Source organism: Spinacia oleracea, unplaced genomic scaffold, assembly GCF_020520425.1.
Source record: "Spinacia oleracea cultivar Varoflay unplaced genomic scaffold, BTI_SOV_V1 SOVchr0_018, whole genome shotgun sequence".
In the NCBI taxonomy this organism is placed as follows: Eukaryota; Viridiplantae; Streptophyta; class Magnoliopsida; order Caryophyllales; family Amaranthaceae; genus Spinacia; species Spinacia oleracea.
The window spans coordinates 102,201-122,787 of record NW_026614346.1 but is presented as its reverse complement, the minus strand read 5'-3'; the positions used below and the strand labels follow the sequence as shown (position 1 = coordinate 122,787).

Here is a 20,587-nt window from a genome sequence, read left to right as displayed (position 1 = left end):
TAGTCTAGACTTCGACTCTTCTATTGGTTTTTCACTCTTTCTTTTGTTGGTACACTTTTCAGTTTTTTCTTTTGGTCATTCTTTGGATTTTCGAAACACTTGCTCGTGTGACATTCATAATTATTAGCATGTTCGGTTTTTAGTGCCGAGCATTGTCGTCGTAGGAGGCCTAACAACGACGCAAAGAGTTTATTAATTTTTTACGAGTCGCTTTTGAAATCGAGTGCTTTTCTTACGCCCTCATAGCAATTTTTTTACGAACGTTTTTTTTGTGCTACGTATTTTCCTTTTGCGCGGGCGCCGAGGCTGCTGCGCCTGACCAAAAGGCCAGGCAGCAACTTCAGCGCCCAGCGAAGGGCGTGAGAAATTTCAGCGCCCAGCCAGGGGCGTTGAAAATGCGTCCCTGGCTGGTTCTCGTTTTCAGTATTCGTCTACTTTTGTTTTTGCGACTTTAATTTTGCGTGCTTGCCTTATAACGTCCTTTACGCGTTGTGCAGCGTTTGTGGGATTCGTTACGGCCATCCCGAGCGTCGCTTATTTTTGTGGCGATCGTTCGGGTTTGCGGAACACGTATTTTGGTATAACTCTTTGGCCAATTGGTTTATGAATGTTTGGGCAATTTTTAAGGTCGTTGGTTTTTCTAGGACAGTTTGTCACACACAATCATATATTTCGCTACACATAACTAACATTCCATCATGAGGCAATAATAATATGTCATGTAGTTTATGATAGGCTTCTATGGGTAGTTATTTGCGCCTGGCTTGGTACAGCTTCTATCGTAGATCCAACACATGCCCTGGTCGAGGTAGTGTCTTCAACAGAGGAATTTCGCTCAAGAGGCCAACCCGCAAGTGCAAGCCAAGGGGGCATGCAGGCGAGAGGGACCTAATGAGCGAGCGATTGGTTTCGGGATAGGTGTACTACCTGCACAAGTACCGAGTGGGCAACATGCGCGACGTATGCACCCCCCTATTGGCGAAAAAAGGTATCCTTAGTCCCAACTCCCGAGGGAGCTGAGATTCGTTATGCGGTTCTGCCCGTTCACATTAATATGCTGATTTTCAGGTCGTCCCAACTTGATGGGGAAATAAACGCGGGGTAGGATCTTTTCACCCTTCGCCTATTTTGATTACCTACAAGCACGAGTATTTCCTTCACTATCCCCAGTGGAGTCGCCACTGTGAGGGGGTCGAAAAAGCGCGAGGCTAATGCGTGACCTCGTCCCTCGTGGGTGTGACGATTCTTTTTATTCAATCAAGTGTAATTGGATTTCCTGTGAGTTTACACCCAATTGACTAGTAATATAGGAGTCGCCATTCAGTTTTTAACGACAATGAGAAAAGCTGACAAAACCCGGTTATCGTGACATAAAGGGAGTGCAATTATGTTTGACCACGACGGCCGTAGGTTCCCTTGTGATCCCTGGTGTGGGGATCTCTCAACATACACCCGCAGGGTAGAGATTGAGGGTTCGGGGGACTGTAACTACCGAGAGGAGTACTCACTCGTCGATAACTCCAGAGGCAGGATATCCTTACTAGCTCAGCATAAATAATTGAAGGGACATGCGTTAACTATTAAACTAATCTGAGTTGATTTTAGCAATATGCAACATGTAATACTATATCGATCGCGATTATCTGATTTAGATTGCATTAAGGACTTTGACTTTTCTATTTCTCCTTTTAATTTAACGAATCTCAAATTATGGGACTGGATACGTTCTGTTCGATTTATGGATCGATTGCGACAGAACGCGTGAACAATTTCGCAGCGTGAGGCTTAGGCTAGGGGTTGGAGTCAATACTCAGAATATGAATTGTGTGTTCTGATTTCACGTCGAACTTGGGCTATATTTATAGAAAAGAGTTTGTGGAAAGATAGAATTGCAGAGCTCTAATCCACAAAGAATTAGGAAAAAACACGTACCCAGGTAATTCCAGCGCCCAGGCCTGGGCGCCGAAGATTTCGGCGCCCAGAGCCAGGCGTTGAAAATAGGGCCTGGGCTGTTTTCTTAGTCAGATTCGGATTCCTGAAATCCGTAGTGTTTGAGACTTAATCGAGTCTTTTAGTGCGTATCAATTTCATGACGGAATGCGTCTGGGCCCGTTACGAACTCTAGGCTCGTTAGGATTTTAATTAATACGTAACTCTTATTTCCGAATCATATTAGGAATAGGATTCTCGCAGTTTTTTATCTCATTTAGGATTTATGTTGGAGTGCAACACCTAATTCTCACAGGTTTCTATCTTTTATGACTTGCCACTTTTAGAAGCTACCCTTTACGGTAGTTACTATTTTTAGCAGGTTTCTATAAATAGCAGGTTTCGGGTGAAATGAAGAGGGGAATTGAGATTCGTTATTTTATAGGAGATGCGTTGTCAAGTGGAGATTTATATTTTCATCATCGAACCTTCCCTTTCGGGAATGGGGACAAAAGTAGGTGTCTACAGTAACCTTCCTTGAGCAAAAAGTCTTTTCTTGTTCACATGTGGTAGATCATAATTATTTGAACCCTTGGCTTTTAGTATTTCATTCATCACATATTGGTATGATAACCAAACATTTCCAAGTGTTCTTGCCTCTAACTCATAATAAGCTTGGTTAACTGCATCCAACATGTCATCAACATCCTTTGGCATTTTCTTGTGCATTAAACTTTGAATACTTTTGAAAAAACCCAAGTCTAATATGTTCAAGTCCGGACTGTTTGGTGGTTGTTGGACTAGAATGAAAGTGAAGTCACCTTGTTGATGTGCTTGTTGCCATATAGCATCAGATTGAGTGATGTGTGTTCTTGCATTGTCTTGTTGTATGAATATTGTTTTTGGCCCTTCACTTGGAGGCCATTTTTGCATGATTGCTGGAACAATTTGATTGATGAGCATGTCCCTTGTCTCTTCTTTTCTGACTGATTCAACTACTTTAGTCACCATTGTCCCCTTATCTCTATTTTTTGAATTCCTCTTTGCTGCTTCTTGATAAGTGAATGGAAAGATCCCCAATTTGCCATCAAATGTGCATTCATCTTGAGCATTGAATCTAGGCCTTGCAACTGCTACTGTGAACATTACCTTTGGTATGAATTTGCTTGACTTTCCCGATCTGTATTTGCCCCTTTAATGCTTCACCAAATACACCCTTTGTGTTTTTTTGCTCAAGTAGAACCACTTTTCATCAATATGCACAAAATTAAACATTGGTTGGTATTGCCTCTTTGTTTGTGGACTATCCCCTTCTAGTAAATCTAGGACCCATTTGACCCTGTGTAGCATGTTGGGGTCTTGCAACCCCGGATGTAGGGGATTTGTGTGTTCCCTAACATCACCCTTTTTTATCATTCTCCAAAGTGTTGTTGCTCCAATATCTAGCATCTCTGCCAAATCCCTAATGCATGTTCTGTCCCCCATGGTTAGGCTTGTGATTGTGTCTTGTTCAACTTGAATGCGTTTCCTGCCAGCATTTTTTTGCCTTTGTTGCCATGTTGTATCTCTGGAATGCCTCTTTTTGTGCCATTACTTGCTTCCAAATTCTTCTGACTGTTCTTGGATGCACATTGTACATTTGAGCAATATGTTTATATGCTCCATAATATGGTTTGTCTTTGTCCCTTTTGCGATGGTTGTTCAACAACCGCATCAGAATTTGCACCTTTGTGTCACAGCTGAGCCTTGGCTTCTTCTTGCGTTGATGATCCCGTATTCCTACATGTTGCTGAAAATTGTGTTGATGCTGCTCTGGTGTCTCATTGAGATCAAATGGAAAAACTATGTGTTCCATGTCCCCTGTTTCTTCTGCTGCTTCATTCAAGTCGAAAAAAGTCCCCTCCTCGTCAATGTGGTCACCATCATCATCTGATTCTAGTATCCACGCATCATTATGTAGACACCTACTTTTGTCCCCATTCCCGAAAGGGAAGGTTCGATGATGAAAACATAAATCTCCACTTGACAACGCATCTCCTATAAAATAACGAATCTCATTACCCCTTTTCATTTCACCCGAAACCTGCTATTTATAGAAACCTGCTATTTATGGAAACCTGCTAAAAATAGTAGCTGCCGTAATGGGCAGCTGTTAAAAGTGGCAAGTCATAAAAGATAGAAACCTGTCAGAATTAGGTGTTGCACTCCAACATAAATCCTAAATGAGATAGAAAACTGCGAGAATCCTATTCCTAATATGATTCGGAAATAAGAGTTACGTATTAATTAAAATCCTAACGAGCCTAGAGTTCGTAACGGGCCCAGACGCATTCCGTCATAAAATTAATACGCACTAAAAGACTCGATTAAGTCTCATACGCTCCGGATTCTAGGAGTCCGAATCTGACAAAGAACTCGGCACAGACATCACTTTCAACGCCCAGAGCTGGGCGCCGAAATCTTTGACGCCCAGAGCTGGGCGCTGAAAATACCTGGTACGTGTTTTTTCCTAATTCTTTGTGGATTAGGAATCTGCAATTCTATCTTTCCACAAACTCTTTCCTATAAATAGACCCCTAAAACCGACGTGAAAGGAACACACAACACACAATTCATATTCTGAGTATTGACTCCAACCCTTAGCCTAAGCCTCTCGCTGCAAAATTGTTCACGCGTTCTGTCGCAATCGATCCATAAATCGAACAGAACGTATCCTGTCCCATAATTTGAGATTCGTTAAACAAAAAGGAGAAATAGCAAAGTCAAAGTGGTTAGTTTTCTGAGAACCGTGACGCACCTCTCAAGGGTGCGTCGTAATGTGTCCCTTTTCGATGATTTAATTGCTTTCCTCGCCCTTTTATGAACTGTTAAACTAACTAAATCTGATTGTTCTACCACGCCTAACAAATATAATATTTTTGGGAAATTGGATCATCATGCTAGGTCCCTTAATGCTATTTAAATCAGATAATCGCGATCGATCTAGTATTATATGTTGCATATTGCTAAAATCAACTCAGATTAGTTTAATAGTTAACGCATGTCCCTTCAATTATTTATGCTGAGCTAGTAAGGATATCTTGCCTCTGGAGTTATCGAAGAGCGAGTACTCCTCTCGGTAGTTACAGTCCCCCGAACCCTCAATCTCTACCTTGCGGGTGTATGTTGAGAGATCCCCACACCAGGGATCACAAGGGAACATACAGCCGTCGTGGTCAAACATAATTGCACTCCCTTTATGTCACGATAACCAGGTTTTGTCGGTTTTTCTCATTGTCGTTAAAAACTGAATGGCGACTCCTATATTACTAGTCAATTGGGTGTAAACTCACAGGAAATCCAATTACACTTGATTGAATAAAAAGAATCGTCACACCCACGAGGGACGAGGTCACGCATTAGCCTCGTGCTTTTTCGACCCCCTCACAGTGGCGACTCCACTGGGGATAGTGAAGGAAATACTCGTGCTTGTAGGTAATCAAAATAGCTGAAGGGTGAAACGATCCTACCCCGCGTTTATTTCCCCATCAAGTTGGGACGACCTGAAAATCAGCATATTAATGTGAACGGGCAGAACCGCATAACGAATCTCGGCTCCCTCGGGAGTTGGGACTAAGGATACCTTTTTTCGCCAATAGGGGGGTGCATACGCCGCGCATGTTGTCCACTCGGTACTTGTGCAGGTAGTACACCTATCCCGAACCCAATCGCTCGCTCATTAGGTCCCTCTCGCCTGCATGCCCCCTTGGCTTGCACTTGCGGGTTGGCCTCTTGAGCGAAATTCCTCTGTTGAAGACACTACCTCGACCAGGGCATGTGTTGGATCTACGATAGAAGCTGTACCAAGCCAGGCGCAAATAACTACCCATAGAAGCCTATCATAAACTACATGACATATTATTATTGCCTCATGATGGAATGTTAGTTATGTGTAGCGAAATATATGATTGTGTGTGACAAACTGTCCTAGAAAAACCAACGACCTTAAAAATTGCCCAAACATTCATAAACCAATTGGCCAAAGAGTTATACCAAAATACGTGTTCCGCAAACCCGAACGATCGCCACAAAAATAAGCGACGCTCGGGATGGCCGTAACGAATCCCACAAACGCTGCACAACGCGTAAAGGACGTTATAAGGCAAGCACGCAAAATTAAAGTCGCAAAAACAAAAGTAGACGAATACTGAAAACGAGAACCAGCCAGGGACGCATTTTCAACGCCCCTGGCTGGGCGCTGAAATTTCTCACGCCCTTCGCTGGGCGCTGAAGTTGCTGCCTGGCCTTTTGGTCAGGCACAGCAGCCTCGGTGCCCACGCATGAAGAAAATACGTAGCAAAAAAAAAACTTTTCGTGAAAAAAAATTGCTACGAGGGCGTATGAAAAAGCACTCGATTCTAAAAGCGACTAAAAAATAAAAATAAATAACTCTTTGTGTCGTTGTTAGGCCTCCTACGACGACAACGCTCGGCACCAAAACCGAGCATGCTAATTAAACGACCTTGAATGTCACATGGGAAAAGTATTCAAAAAAAATAATGTTCAAATGAAGTTTTCAAGAAAAATAATGTTCGAATAAAAAATTAAATCCGAGTCTAGACTAGGCTATGCCAAAGTACAATCTAAATCCTATGTCTTAGTTGTCTTATCCATAGAATCGGTCCTAATGCTTGGTGTCGTTCTGCAAATAAAAAGGTTAAAACATATTGAGTCTCCCTTCCTAACATTTAAATCAATAAGCACCCATATGTAATTGTCGTCCCTTGCTAAGAGTCTACGGCCTCAATACTCTCTCTCACCAATAAAAAAATATATTATAGTATTTGCAAAATGGAAACAGTCACATTCTGAAAAACATTCCCCCATAGTCGCACAAACCCCAAAGTGAACCTAAGGTGTCAATACCGTTAGCAAAAATTAATGGCCCCAAGGCTTATAATCACATTGGGTCACGACTATCATAGTCCTCTCGAGTCACTCGCTCCTTGAAATACTACTAAGTACGGACTAAAAGATTTTCCATGAATGCAACATGACCAACCATGAAAATACCCAAATCGGCATGCCATAAGGCTACCATTGGGGTAAAGCAATACACACTAAGAGAGAAGCCGCACTAATGATTCTAGCCTTGCAAAAAATAAAAATTCGATCTCCCCAATTAACTACCTTGCCAACATTAAGCAAAATGGCGCATGACAGATGAACACTCAAGGGTTAAAATCTGAAGTGTCAACCAACGAAAGTTATGGTCCAATTAGCCTAAGTCTGAGAGTCGCTTGGTCAAGTGTTATAGGCTTACGCCACGTCATTATTTTGAGTCTAGGCCACCTCCTTGTACTCATACACGGGTTATAATCAGAAAGATTAATGAAAGTTCGAATTATTTTCGAACTTCCAATTAAATCCCAGAAACTGGAGTCTGAAAAGAAACAAAAAATTATTTTCGATGTAATTCTTTCGTTAAATTTCAATAAGGTAAAAACAACATTTTGAATCTACGCTATTTGCACCTTTTAAGAAACGACTAAATACTCTTGCAAAGTAGGACAATTTAAAAGGTCCACCCTAGGCCTACTAAAGCTAAAGGTCCACCCTAGGCCCACTAAAATTAAAGGTCCACTATAGGCCTACCAAACGAGGCTCACTCAGTCTCGCCTCGTGACTCAAAGACCACAACCATCTACCTTTTAGCCCAAATAAAAAAGATTTTGAAGGATTTATGCTGGGGAGAAATCCCAAGCAAAAAAGAAAAAAGAGAAAGAGAAAAGGGAGAGCGAAAAGAGCGAGCCATGAAATACTTAGCCCGTACCTTCCAAGGTTTGGAATTTACCAAGGTGAACGAAGGAAAAGAACTGAGTCAACCAATCCAAATCACGCCACAAAAGCTACATAAAGTTCTACGATGTCTACCCTTTCCAGTCATTATGTTCTTAGACGCCTTCGCTCTGGGGCCCCTGTTCAGCTCATTTAACCCATCCATGTTCTCATCGCCATAACCCAAGAAACCATTACCTCGACTCTTGTTCTCGAACTTATTGTCAACCGCAAACCACGTACGGCCATTGACACGTGCGTCATACCCATTATTTCCAAAACCTGTTCTTACACCACCATTAGCATAATGACCATATAAGTTGTGTGGATACATCCTGTTGATATACCCTTGAGCCGTCCCCATGCTACTCATTGGCCTTGATTGATGCAAACTCATGACACTAGCTTGAGGCTGCAAATTATGAGTCCTAGCAGATATAATCCTCATGCTTGACCAATACCTATACAACTTATCCCAACTCATTCAACCCATCTTTCAAACCGTCTTGAGTCACGAATATAAAAAAAAAAAAGACAAATGAAAAATACAAAAAATGTAAATAATACAAAAGCAAACTTTGCAAAGCACCTATAAAGTTAGTCTAAAAAGAAAAAGAAGCATTTAGCGCACAAAAAAAAAGATCCGCCCAGAAATCATTTTCAGCGCCCACAGTAGGGCGCCGAAATCTTTGACGCCCCAGCCTGGGCGCCGAATCTCTCTGCTTGCTAAAATTTGTCCAGAAGTGCTCGTCATTTTATCCGCACATACACGGAAAAATAACGAACACTTGGAGGGGTACAACACGTATTCAGATATACGTACCACCAAAAAATACACGTACTCAATCAAAAAAAATATAAAACAAATTTTTGGCTTACGGCAAGGCAGTAGATTGAAACAATAATAAACTTCACTTATTCTACCGTTTCAAATAATATGTTTCCATCTCAGAACATACTTATCGAATTCGGCATTCTAAGAAACCATTTTCTAGGCTAAGAACTACGCAAGACCTGATTCCAAATTAAATCTATTTAAGGCGGATACGTAGGCAATCCATGCATGATTCGGTCCAACCAATTTGCAAAAATGTTAGAGCCTATAGAAAAACAAGAATAAAAAATAGAAGTCCCTTATTGAAATTTAATTACTTGCAACCCAAGTCGAAATTTAAGTCAAAGGAAGAATCCAATTCATCAAGATGCCAAAATTAATAAGCACACATCGAAAAAAAATAAGGGCACGTACCCTTGCCAGAAGGAGCACTCACACTCCTAGGCACTTAGCCAAGACTCAAAAGATCGCTTTGCCTCAATTGAATGGGGGCTAGCGCAAGCGTCCATGACCTCTAAAGTACTCGACTTGACCCTCCCTAAAGCGAACTAACTCACTTAAAGACTTTCTTTCACCACTAGACATAGTTGTTCGCTTAAAGACCTTCTTTCACCACTAGACACGGTCATAATCGCCAACAAGTAGTAAAGGCAGTAAGCCTGCAATAAAGAGGATTGTTCTACGGCATCACCCCATCGTTCCTTCGAACTCAGGGCACCCGTTCATGGTAATTCGAATGCTTGCTAATCCCCTTTGAAAAAAATCAGACATTGTCAATAGGACTTGGCACTTAACCAAGGCTCACCCTACTCAGACATATGACACGGGCATCTAAAATCGAAATCTAAAAGCATCATTAATGGGAAGACATAATGGCAACTGGGGGCTAAAAATTGAAATGAAAGAGCTAGGGAAAGAACTAAGTATACCTTGACCTTTTGTGCAGACATACACCAAGTAAATCTAAGTCAATTCGAAAACGGTTTACATTCCCGCAATTCTGGAAAAGATGGCCCTAAAAGCCTAAAGCATATGCCAAACGGACACAAGTATATCTTGACACCTGCACCCTGGCTTCCAGCAAATTCTTAGACAGCATTCCAAAAATCGTAACAGTATTTTGATTCACTCATGTAATCCTGTACGAACCCTTCTATAAGTCAACCTACTTAGGACACCTCAGATTGTACACAATAGGACTCGGATTTTAAATAATTTCCAAATAATTTTCAAAGACTTCTTCGAACATAATAAAGAGTCGTTGGTTTAATCTAGGTATGCGTTTATCCCGATGTTGCAAGTGAGTCCAAAAGATTTCTAAATATGATTATGGGTAAAGAAAGGCATCTAGCTTTTGGTCAAGGCATACTTCAACATATGACTACCTTGACCATGGCAATGTCGCATAAAACGACATTTACAAGAGAAGTAGCAGATCACTACTCGAACGTACCTCGCACTAAACGAGTCTGGTTCAAACTATTCATGATCCATGTCACCATGAATGCATAAAAACGTATGCAAGGCATTATAGCACCAAGCCAATCCCGTAGCTACAGTTGGAGGCTTGAGAAAAACACTCTAAAAACGCTCGAAATGACGATTTCATCACAAATTCTCGACGCTAATGCTATACATATGTCATAGGGGCACAATCCTAAGCGTCAATCGTGTAAGACAAGCCTTAGAATTGCTACAACCCCTCCCAAATTCTAAGCGCTACTTAGAATATATAAAGTCACCCCACTAACAAGGGTAACTGAAAATCGCGAGTCACCAAAACTCCAATCAAACTACTGCACATAACGCTCGCCCTACAAGCGCCCGTTACACAGTCTACCTCGTTCCAAAGCAAAAGCGAAAGAAAAAAAAATCAAGGATAAGAACTGTCAAAATATACCCAGAAAACATTTTCAACGCCCAGAGCTGGGCGCCAATATCTTTAACGCCCCAGCCTGGGCGCTGAATCTTTCTGCTAGCCATGTTTTTCCCAGATATAAAAATAAGGAAGAAACACCTATGAATCCTCGCATCGAACGAAGTAATAAGCCGTGCAAACCCACGCAGAAAGTGCTACACTTGTTCGAGCACCTGAATGAGGCATGATGAAGTACTCCAATGCAAAAATAATAATGATATCCAACGCCTGGAGGAATGTTCTAAGACACGCTGTTAGGCCACACAAGCCTACGTCGCACCATAAGTTCAACCATCCCACGGTACAAGTCTAAAAAAGAGAACAAGACATATTGCACTAATGCGGGCACGACCAAAGAGCATGTGTAAAAGAGGCAAAGACTACTTATCGCCCAAATTCAAAATGCAAGCCACACGACTTCTACATTAAGGATTAATGGTAGCAAAATATTACCTACCACGAAAGGGATAGCTCGCACCTACACGAGCGGAACCCAAAGCATCTTTTTCGAAAGAACCTACAAAAATCGTACGCCAAAAGGAAGCATCCCAACATGCATACTTGGGGGCTCCAAGCTACGAAACGAACATAGCAAAATAAAAAAAAACTCGAAGCAAGTGTTTGAACGATCAAGAAGGGCACGATGCTTGAGCCCACTTCATGAATGGGCCTGAACCCTATCAAGCTTCTAAGCAAACTATTCAAAATCAGTCATTGCTCAAAAAAAAATATGATTCAAGCAAACTGATTAATGGACCGTACGCAACGACCATTCTATGAGCGCTCGTTCGCACATACATATCATCATTCTAAGTATCGAACATTCACGAACGCGTTCAAAAGGAAAAATATACAACAACAAGAGCGGTCAAAGTCTTACGCCTTAAGGTATGTTCCTCGGGCCGTATAGACTCGCCCAACTGTTGCAATAACTGTACGCCTTAAAGAGCAACAGTTCCTTAAAATAATCGCCCCAAAGCGACAAGCACCGTAGTCCACCAATCGGCTACGGCTTCTCAAGAAAATCATCACGTTCTAAAAATAAAGAAAAAACAAAAGAGAAGAAAATACATAGAACTTCCAAGTGAAATAAACGAATGAACAAGAGGCCAACTGTGTCATCAAAAGACCAGCCCAAACAACATTTTCAACGCCCCACCTGGCCGTGAATTATTTCAACGCCCAGGCCTGGGCGCCGAAAATGAACCCAGGCTCAAAAAAGGCCCTAACTTCTATTGGGCCCTGCCGCATCCATTTGACTCGAAAATTGCCAATTTCCTTACTGAAAGTTGCACCTCACGACTTTGTCAAGAGTAGCACACCACTACGAAGATCGCTCGCACTTACGAGCACGATCCCAAACACAATCAAGGACATTACAAAATGCGTATCCCCAAAGAACCTCTTTGACAAGAACTGACCGCCAAGCACAAGTACTTGGTGGCTCGAAAGAAAAAAATATATCTCAAAAAAAAGGTATGCAAAGTTAAAACAATATTCCCAGACTACGCTGTACAAAGTCCCGTGTTTGGATAATCTCAAAAAAATAAAACCGGACTACGACCTTAAGACAAAGGTCGCCGTTGATACTTATACATAGTCCCCTAATCAAGGACCCAAGTAGTGGCAAAGTTGAGCCGAAAAGACTAGCTCAAAACCATGAAAAGATGATGGCCAAAAGACAATGGTCCGTCTAAGCACGTTGTCAACCCACATTCAAGTTACAACTAAATCCGAGCATCCCTCGAAAGAATTTGCTCTTGCAAGAATGAAAAAAAGAAATTCTCAAAAAAAAAATAAATCACAATGAACAAAAATAGAGACTTGCCCACCTCAATCAGGCAAGGTCGCGCCGCGAACCACGCAAGTTCCAAATCAAGGAAAAAATGAATTCAGGGATGTCCACCCTTAGCGGACAGGGCTCGCCCACCTTCAGCGGGCGGGGTCTGCGTCACTAGCCGCGCAGGTCCTCAGTTTTCCAAAAATGAAAATTTCAAAATTAAAAATGAAACAGGCTTGCCATCTTCAGCCGGCGGGGTCTACGACACAAACCACGTAGGTCCTCATTTTTCAAAAAATAAACACAAAACAAATTTCAAAATAGATTCGTCCACTTCTATCGGACGGGGTGTCCACCCTTAGCGGACAGGTTCGCCATCTTTAGCCGGCGGGGTCTACGTCACAAGCCGCGTAGGTCCTTATTTTCAAATTTCAAAAATAGATTTGTCCACTTCTATCGAACGGGGTGTCCACCCTTAGCGGACAGGTTCGCCATCTTTAGCCGGCGGGGTCTACGTCACAAGCCGCGTAGGTCCTTATTTTCAAATTTCAAAAATAGATTCGTCCACTTCTATCGGACGGGGTGTCCACCCTTAGCAGACAGGCTCGCCATCTTTAGCCGGCGGGGTCTGCGTCACTAACCGCGCAGGTCCTTAGTCGCTGCAACGATAACTTTTTCTGGTTTTCTGTTTTTTCCAAAAAAGAACGATGTGAGTAGCTTTCCTTTTTTCCGAAAATTGGTTTTACGTTTTTTCCAAAAAAGGACGATGTGCTGGATTTTCCTTCGTTTTAAGTCCCATAAAAACAAGGGGGTTTTCTCGTTTAGCTAGCCCTGAAAATGAGAATCTTTAAAAACTTTTTTACCCCGTGATTGGGCTTGGCCAGGCCCAATTACACTTTATAGCTTTGATTTCAAAAACATCTGTAGCTACTCCCAATGACAAAGTGAGGGAGTTTCTATACATCTTTAGATCCTTCCAATGACAAAGTGAGGAAGTTTCTATACTATCCGTTGACTAATCCCAATGACACGTGAGGGATATGTCGACACTTCAAGTGATGACCCTTAAGTCAAATGTTATCACTCGAGTGCTCGTGAGACCCTCGCAAAAACAGGTCACCATGGCTTGTGCGACGCACTCCGTCTAATACTTTGACCATCGTCTTACTCCAAGACTCAGTCAAAGTGGGGGCTAACTGTAGACACCTACTTTTGTCCCCATTCCCGAAAGGGAAGGTTCGATGATGAAAACATAAATCTCCACTTGACAACGCATCTCCTATAAAATAACGAATCTCAATTCCCCTCTTCATTTCACCCGAAACCTGCTATTTATAGAAACCTGCTATTTATGGAAACCTGCTAAAAATAGTAACTGCCGTAATGGGCAGCTGTTAAAAGTGGCAAGTCATAAAAGATAGAAACCTGTCAGAATTAGGTGTTGCACTCCAACATAAATCCTAAATGAGATAGAAAACTGCGAGAATCTTATTCCTAATATGATTCGGAAATAAGAGTTACGTATTAATTAAAATCCTAACGAGCCTAGAGTTCGTAACGGGCCCAGACGCATTCCGTCATAAAATTAATACGCACTAAAAGACTCGATTAAGTCTCATACGCTCCGGATTCTAGGAATCCGAATCTGACAAAGAACTCGGCCCAGACATCACTTTCAACGCCCAGAGCTGGGCGCCGAAATCTTTAACGCCCAGTCCTGGGCGTCGAAATTGCATGGATCTCTATTTTCAACGCCCAGCCCTGGGCGCCGAAATCTTTGACGCCCAGAGTTGGGCGCTGAAAATACCTAGTACGTGTTTTTTCCTAATTCTTTGTGGATTAGAACTCTGCAATTCTATCTTTCCACAAACTCTTTCCTATAAATAGACCCCTAAAACCGACGTGAAAGGAACACACAACACACAATTCATATTCTGAGTATTGACTCCAACCCCTAGCCTAAGCCTAACGCTGCGAAATTGTTCACGCGTTCTGTCGCAATCGATCCATAAATCGAACAGAACGTATCCTGTCCCATAATTTGAGATTCGTTAAATAAAAAGGAGAAATAGCAAAGTCAAAGTGGTTAGTTTTCTGAGAACCGTGACGCACCTCTCAAGGGTGCGTCGTAATGTGTCCCTTTTCTATGATTTAATTGCTTTCCTCGCCCTTTTTATGAACTGTTAAACTAACTAAATCTGATTGTTCTATCACGCTTAATAAATATAATATTTTTGGGAAATTGGATCATCATGCCAGGTCCCTTAATGCTATTTAAATCAGATAATCGCGATCGATCTAGTATTATATGTTGCATATTGCTAAAATCAACTCAGATTAGTTTAATAGTTAACGCATGTCCCTTCAATTATTTATGCTGAGCTAGTAAGGATATCCTGCCTCTGGAGTTATCGAAGAGCGAGTACTCCTCTCGGTAGTTACAGTCCCCCGAACCCTCAATCTCTACCTTGCGGGTGTATGTTGAGAGATCCCCACACCAGGGATCACAAGGGAACCTACGGCCGTCGTGGTCAAACATAATTGCACTCCCTTTATGTCACGATAACCGGGTTTTGTCAGTTTTTCTCATTGTCGTTAAAAACTGAATGGCGACTCCTATATTACTAGTCAATTGGGTGTAAACTCACAGGAAATCCAATTACACTTGATTGAATAAAAAGAATCGTCACACCCACGAGGGACGAGGTCACGCATTAGCCTCGTGCTTTTTCGACCCCCTCACAAGATCTTATATTGCTCCCGATTATTAATATTCTGTTTACGTTAAATTGAAGAGGTTGGCTGGTAATTTTCAATTGGAGTCTTTCTAGGAGTTTTTATCGAAAATGACTATAGCTTCTGTCATGTCCTTTTGGAGATGTTAGATTATGTCACATCCACAGGGACATTATGTGTTGTTTGGATGGGATTTGAGCGTGAATACTGATTAGATTTGCTACTAAAAAATGCTTTCCTTCTACTTCTTGTGAGTTCGCTAAACAAACGATTGTCTGATCTAGGAAGAAATAATAGTGTTCCTGTAATAGGTTTGCGATTTAGTGGTCACATACTCACAGACTCAATAGGTTATTTAGTATATATTCAGTTGTTATGCTGCAATTTTGTTTTGTTCTTTTGTTGTGTTGATCAGTTGCTTATTTGGTGATAATGTTGAGTTGCAATTTGCTGCTGTGATCTATAACGTTGCTGAGCAGATACCTAAATGTCTTATCTCTTTCTGCAACACATAATTGAGACACTGACGTGACAAACTAAAATAGAAAAACAACTAATGTATATTTTTTTTCTTATGTAATAATATGTTAGTTGTGCTAAAGGAAGGTAAAGTTGACCAATTGTTGTGTTTACTTTGGTTTCTAACTTCTTAAGCCCATTTCTGGTTCCATTAGTAGTATTTTAACTTAAAGTAAAATCTATAACTATTAGTTGTATTTTATGTCCAATCTTATAGCTAAATGTTATTTTTCGCATGGGCATATTAAAATTACAAGTACTGTCAGAATGCACGAAGGTTTAAATTTATGCATTTTATTTTTAGGAACTTAATTAGTTGTAACTGAAATTACTAGTTATTTAGTCCATAATTAGTGTCTTAGCTATGTTTAAGTTGATGTAGGTTAGTTGAATTGGTCCCGTATTCTACTTCTTTATGCTTCTGTTCCTTTTATTGTATTCTCTAGATCAGACAATTTATATATTTAACTTTTTCCAATTGCTTTTACATTGTACATTACTAATTAGGGGCTGCAAATTTTAAGTTGATGTCTATATTTTGATTGATTATTTACTGAACAGTCTTCTTAAGTCTCTTATTTGTTAATTATGTCTATATCCAACAAATCTATTATTCGTTGCAAAATATTTGTGATCTATAGACTCTTTTTTGTGTGTAATTTAGGCATCGTCGTTGTGGAATATATTTAACAAATGGATCAAAATTGGATGAACTTCCCTAGAGGGTCAGAAGGTTTTAAAGCTGCTTTGAATATTTTTCTTAATGGTTATTTTACAAAGAATGCTATTGGAGGACAAATTTTTTTCCCTTGTAAAAAGTGTTCTAGGAGTTTTTGCCATTCTAGAGACGTCGTTTATGATCATTTGATTGTTGACGGATTCGTAAAGGGATTCAGGGAGTGGGTCGTTCAAAGGGAAGCATCTTCATCTACAAGTAACGATATGTCTGGAATTAATGATCAAAATACGTATGATGATATTGATGGTTTATTACATGATACTTTTATTAAGGTGGAAGAAGGTTTAAATGGAGATCAAGGTGTTCCAAGTGAGCCAAATGAGGAGGCTATAAAGTTTTATAAGCTAGTAGAAGAAGGGAAGCAAGAGCTTTATCCGGGTTGTAAAACTTTCTCAATGTTATCCTTCATAATTTGTTTATTTCTCTTCCAGGTCCTTAATGGCTTAAGCAATACGGCCTTTGGGGATCTCTTAGAGTTATTAAAAGAGGTGTTTCCTATGGCTCGACTTCCAAAATCCTATAACGAATCTAAGAATATAATTAAGGACTTGGGTTTTGATTATAAAAAGATACATGCTTGTCCCAACGATTGCATTCTTTACAGGAAAGAGTATGAAGGAGCTGATGTTTGTCCCAAGTGTGAAACATCAAGGTGGAAGTCTAAGAACGTCCCTGCAAAGGTTTTTAGGCATTTTCCTTTGAAGCCTAAACTCCAAAGACTTTTCATGTGTTCTAAAACAGCCGCTTCAATGGTTTGGCATGATAAAGAGCGAACAAAAGATGACAAAATTAGACATCCAGCATATGCACAATCTTGGAAGGACTTTGATGAGACGTATCCTGACTTTAAAATAGAACCAAGAAATGTTCGACTAGCTCTTGCTAGCGATGGATTTAATCCATTTCGAACTATGAGTGTTGCTCATATCACATGGCCTGTTGTGTTGATTAGTTATAACCTTCCACCCTGGTTTTCTATGAAACCTGAATATTTTATGATATCTTTGTTAATTTCGGGCCCTAAGTCTCTTGGAAATGACATAGATGTTTATTTGCGACCTGAAGGAATAATGGGAGTATGGGGTTGAAACATATGATGCATTTAAAAAGCAATCATTTCAATTATATTGCATGCTGCTTTAATGGGGACGATAAATGATTTCCCGGCTTACGCTATGTTATCTAGATGGTCTACTAAAGGAAATATGCATGTCCTAATTGTAACCATGATGTGACACCGAAATATTTGCCTCACAGAAAAAAAAAATTGTTATATGGACACCCGTAGGCTTCTTGATGCAAGTTATCCATGGCGAAAGAATAAGAAATCATTTAATGAAGAAACAGAGGATATTAGAGAACTTTGTAAGTGATTTCGGGAAAACAAAGAAAGGTGGAGGAAGTAAAGGTCCATGGAAAAAGAAACCAACTTTTCTTCAATTGTCATATTGGCCAAATATCAAATGTCGTCATAATCTTGACGTCATGCATATTGAGAAAAATGTTTTTTTGATAATATTTTTGGCTCCTTGTTAGACAATCCAGGAAAGACTAAGGACCACAACAATGCGCGTCTTGATTTAGTGGCCCTTGGGCCTTGTCCTAAAATCACATCTCCACCCTTATCTTTCTGATGATGGCAACCACATGTTATTTCCACCGGCACCTTATACAATGTGTAATGAAGAGAAGGATTTGTTCCTTAAAGTTATTAAAGAAACAAAGTTACCTTCTGGGTATCGAATATAGGGAGATGTGTACAAGTTAAAGAAACAAAGTTTACTGGTCACAAAACTCATGATGCACACGTTGTGCTCCATCACTTGCTTCAGGTTGCTGTTAGAAAAATATTGCCAAAAACTGTAGCAGTACCTTTGATTAGATTGAGTAATTTTTTTTCGAGGTATATGTAGTAAAATTGTCAATCTTAAAGAATTAGACAGGTTAGCATCTGAAGTTGTTGATGTAATTTGTCAATTCGAAATGATATTTCCTCCTGCTTTCTTTGATGTTATGATGCATTTACCCGTTCCTTTAGTAGAGGAAGTCAAATTTGGTGGACCTGTGTAATATCAATGGATGTACTTTATTGAGAGGTATCTTGGTAGGTTGAAGTCATATGTCCGAAATAGGAGTAACCCCGAAGTAAGCATAGCAGAAGGGTATATGATGGAAGAATGCTTGACTTTTATTTCTCGATATTTACTCGAAGGTGTAAGCACTAGACTGGAAAGAAGATGTGCTAGGAATTTCGGGGTGGCTGATGGGGATGAGGAATCATCTATTTTTCCTAAGATAGGATATCCTCCTGGAGGAAAAGGGAAAAGAAAAGGAAAGGGATTTACTTTGGATTTCTAAAGTTTGAAGCAAGCTCATAGATATATCATCTTCAATTGCGGCGATGTTAAAGTGGAAACTTATATCAAGTTAGATGTTATAAATATTTTTTATTTACTTCATTTTTATGTTATACATTTTTTTTTCTTCAAATTTAGAGAACACCAAATTGGGTGAATAGCCAAGGTCGAAAGCGTAGATGGGATACCGCACAAAGTCATAGTAGAGATTTTATTGTTTGGTTTCAGGCAAAGGTTCCAACAGAACAAGTTAGTGGTGAAATTTTTTGGTTGTCTAAGGGTCCTAATCCTTAGGACGGGAGGTACACTAGATACATTATTAATGGTTATAAGTTTTACACAAGAGAGCGTGATTTACGAATAAAGACACAAAACAGGGGAGTCACTTTAATAGCTTTGACTTCAAGTTTTGCTAGCTCAAGGGACCGAAATCTTGTAGATGGAGATGTTACCTACTATGGTGTTATAGAAGAAATTATTGAATTAGACTTTTAGTCTCAATTCAGTGTTGTGCTATTTAAGTGTGATTGGTTCCTTGGTGATATCGATGAGTGTGGGGCTTAAATATGTCAATTTCAAGAAGAAATGTTCCAAACATGATCCTTTTGTACTGGCTTCTCAAGTTCAAAAAGTTTACTTCTCCCAAGATCCAGTTGAAAATGATATTCAGTATGTTATGCAGGATATTCCAAGAGATCTTTTTTATTTTGAGGAAGAGCTAAGTAAGGAAACATATTGGCAGGATCCTATTGATTTCAGTTGTAATGACATGCCTCCTGCTGATGAAAATGATATTCATGCATGAGCCGGTGATGAAGTACGATCTATACACATAAGTGATTTGTTAGATGTTCCAGCCAAGCCTGAAGTTGACTCTGACCATGATGATACAGACTGGGATTGGATGCTTGGTACTGAGGATATCCCGATTCCCGAGTCATAGGGGTTACTTAAGGATAACCAATCCAATCAATTTTAGTTTCTTTAATATACTTATTTTTTTTGGTAATATTTGGATAAGGGAATGCGTTTGAACCTTTTAATTTTCGTTGTTGAAGATACCCCAAAGATGCGTTTGAACCGTTTGGTGTTCCAGATCTGCTTAGTTATATTGTTTGTGCTTAATTCTATTTTTTGAGCTGCTTTGTTGAGTAATGTTTTTCCTACTTATAGCCTTTTGATGTTCTATTTTCTGTTTGTTTTGTTGTTGGTTTTGGGTTGTTTGCCTTAGTGAACGCTGGTGAAGGCTAATAGGGGCTGCAAAAGTTTGTTTGAGAAAGCATGTCTATGTCTGTATATCTTTTAGGCTAGCTTGCAACTTGGTTTTTTTATTGTTTGTATAGATTGTTTAAGTTAAAATGCAGCTACAACCAGTGCATACACAAACATACACAAACATGTAAATGATCCAATCCGTTAATCAAGTCATAAACTGACTTGATCTTAGTTAACTATTCAGAGATCTTAGTTTGTTGTATATCATAGGCTGCTATTGTAAACTTATTTGGTTAACAAGTTCATTCCTTTTCTTTTTTTTAAGGTTTATCTTTTTTCATTCATGTTGAGCTTCTTTTTTCTTAAATATTTGGATTTTATTCATTGATATTGAATTCTTATTAAATTGTTATACTTGATTTGTTTGTTGTGTAGGATGGTGCATATAGTCAAGAAGTACGAGCTACTTTAAATATGTGGATATTTATAGTGCACATAAATATTAGACAGGTTTTAAGAAATAAAGCTATCATATAATGATTATTGCATGATTTTTTCATTTTAATGGAGGTAGTTTTAGAACCAATATTTTTTTGAACTATTCAGACAATTGTAAAAGATATATATTATTCTTATGAATTTACAGATTTTTAACTTATTTGTTATGAAAATCTTATTATATGTAGTTCATATTTATTACAGGTATATGGATAACTAATTCTATTTGAGAATTAACTATAGA

At 39.7% G+C, this 20,587-nt stretch overlaps 2 protein-coding genes across 2 annotated transcripts; one reads left to right on the top strand and one right to left on the bottom strand.

Moving 5' to 3' along the window:
• Nucleotides 1-2,451: 2,451 nt before the first annotated feature.
• LOC130464937 (uncharacterized) lies at nt 2,452-3,075 on the bottom strand. Its single transcript, XM_056834077.1, has one exon. The coding sequence runs from the start codon at nt 3,073-3,075 to the stop codon at nt 2,452-2,454; it is 624 nt and encodes a 207-aa protein (XP_056690055.1).
• A 13,152-nt stretch (nt 3,076-16,227) lies between these two features.
• Nucleotides 16,228-17,361, top strand: LOC130464936 (uncharacterized). Its single transcript, XM_056834075.1, has one exon. The coding sequence runs from the start codon at nt 16,228-16,230 to the stop codon at nt 17,359-17,361; it is 1,134 nt and encodes a 377-aa protein (XP_056690053.1).
• Nucleotides 17,362-20,587: the final 3,226 nt, after the last annotated feature.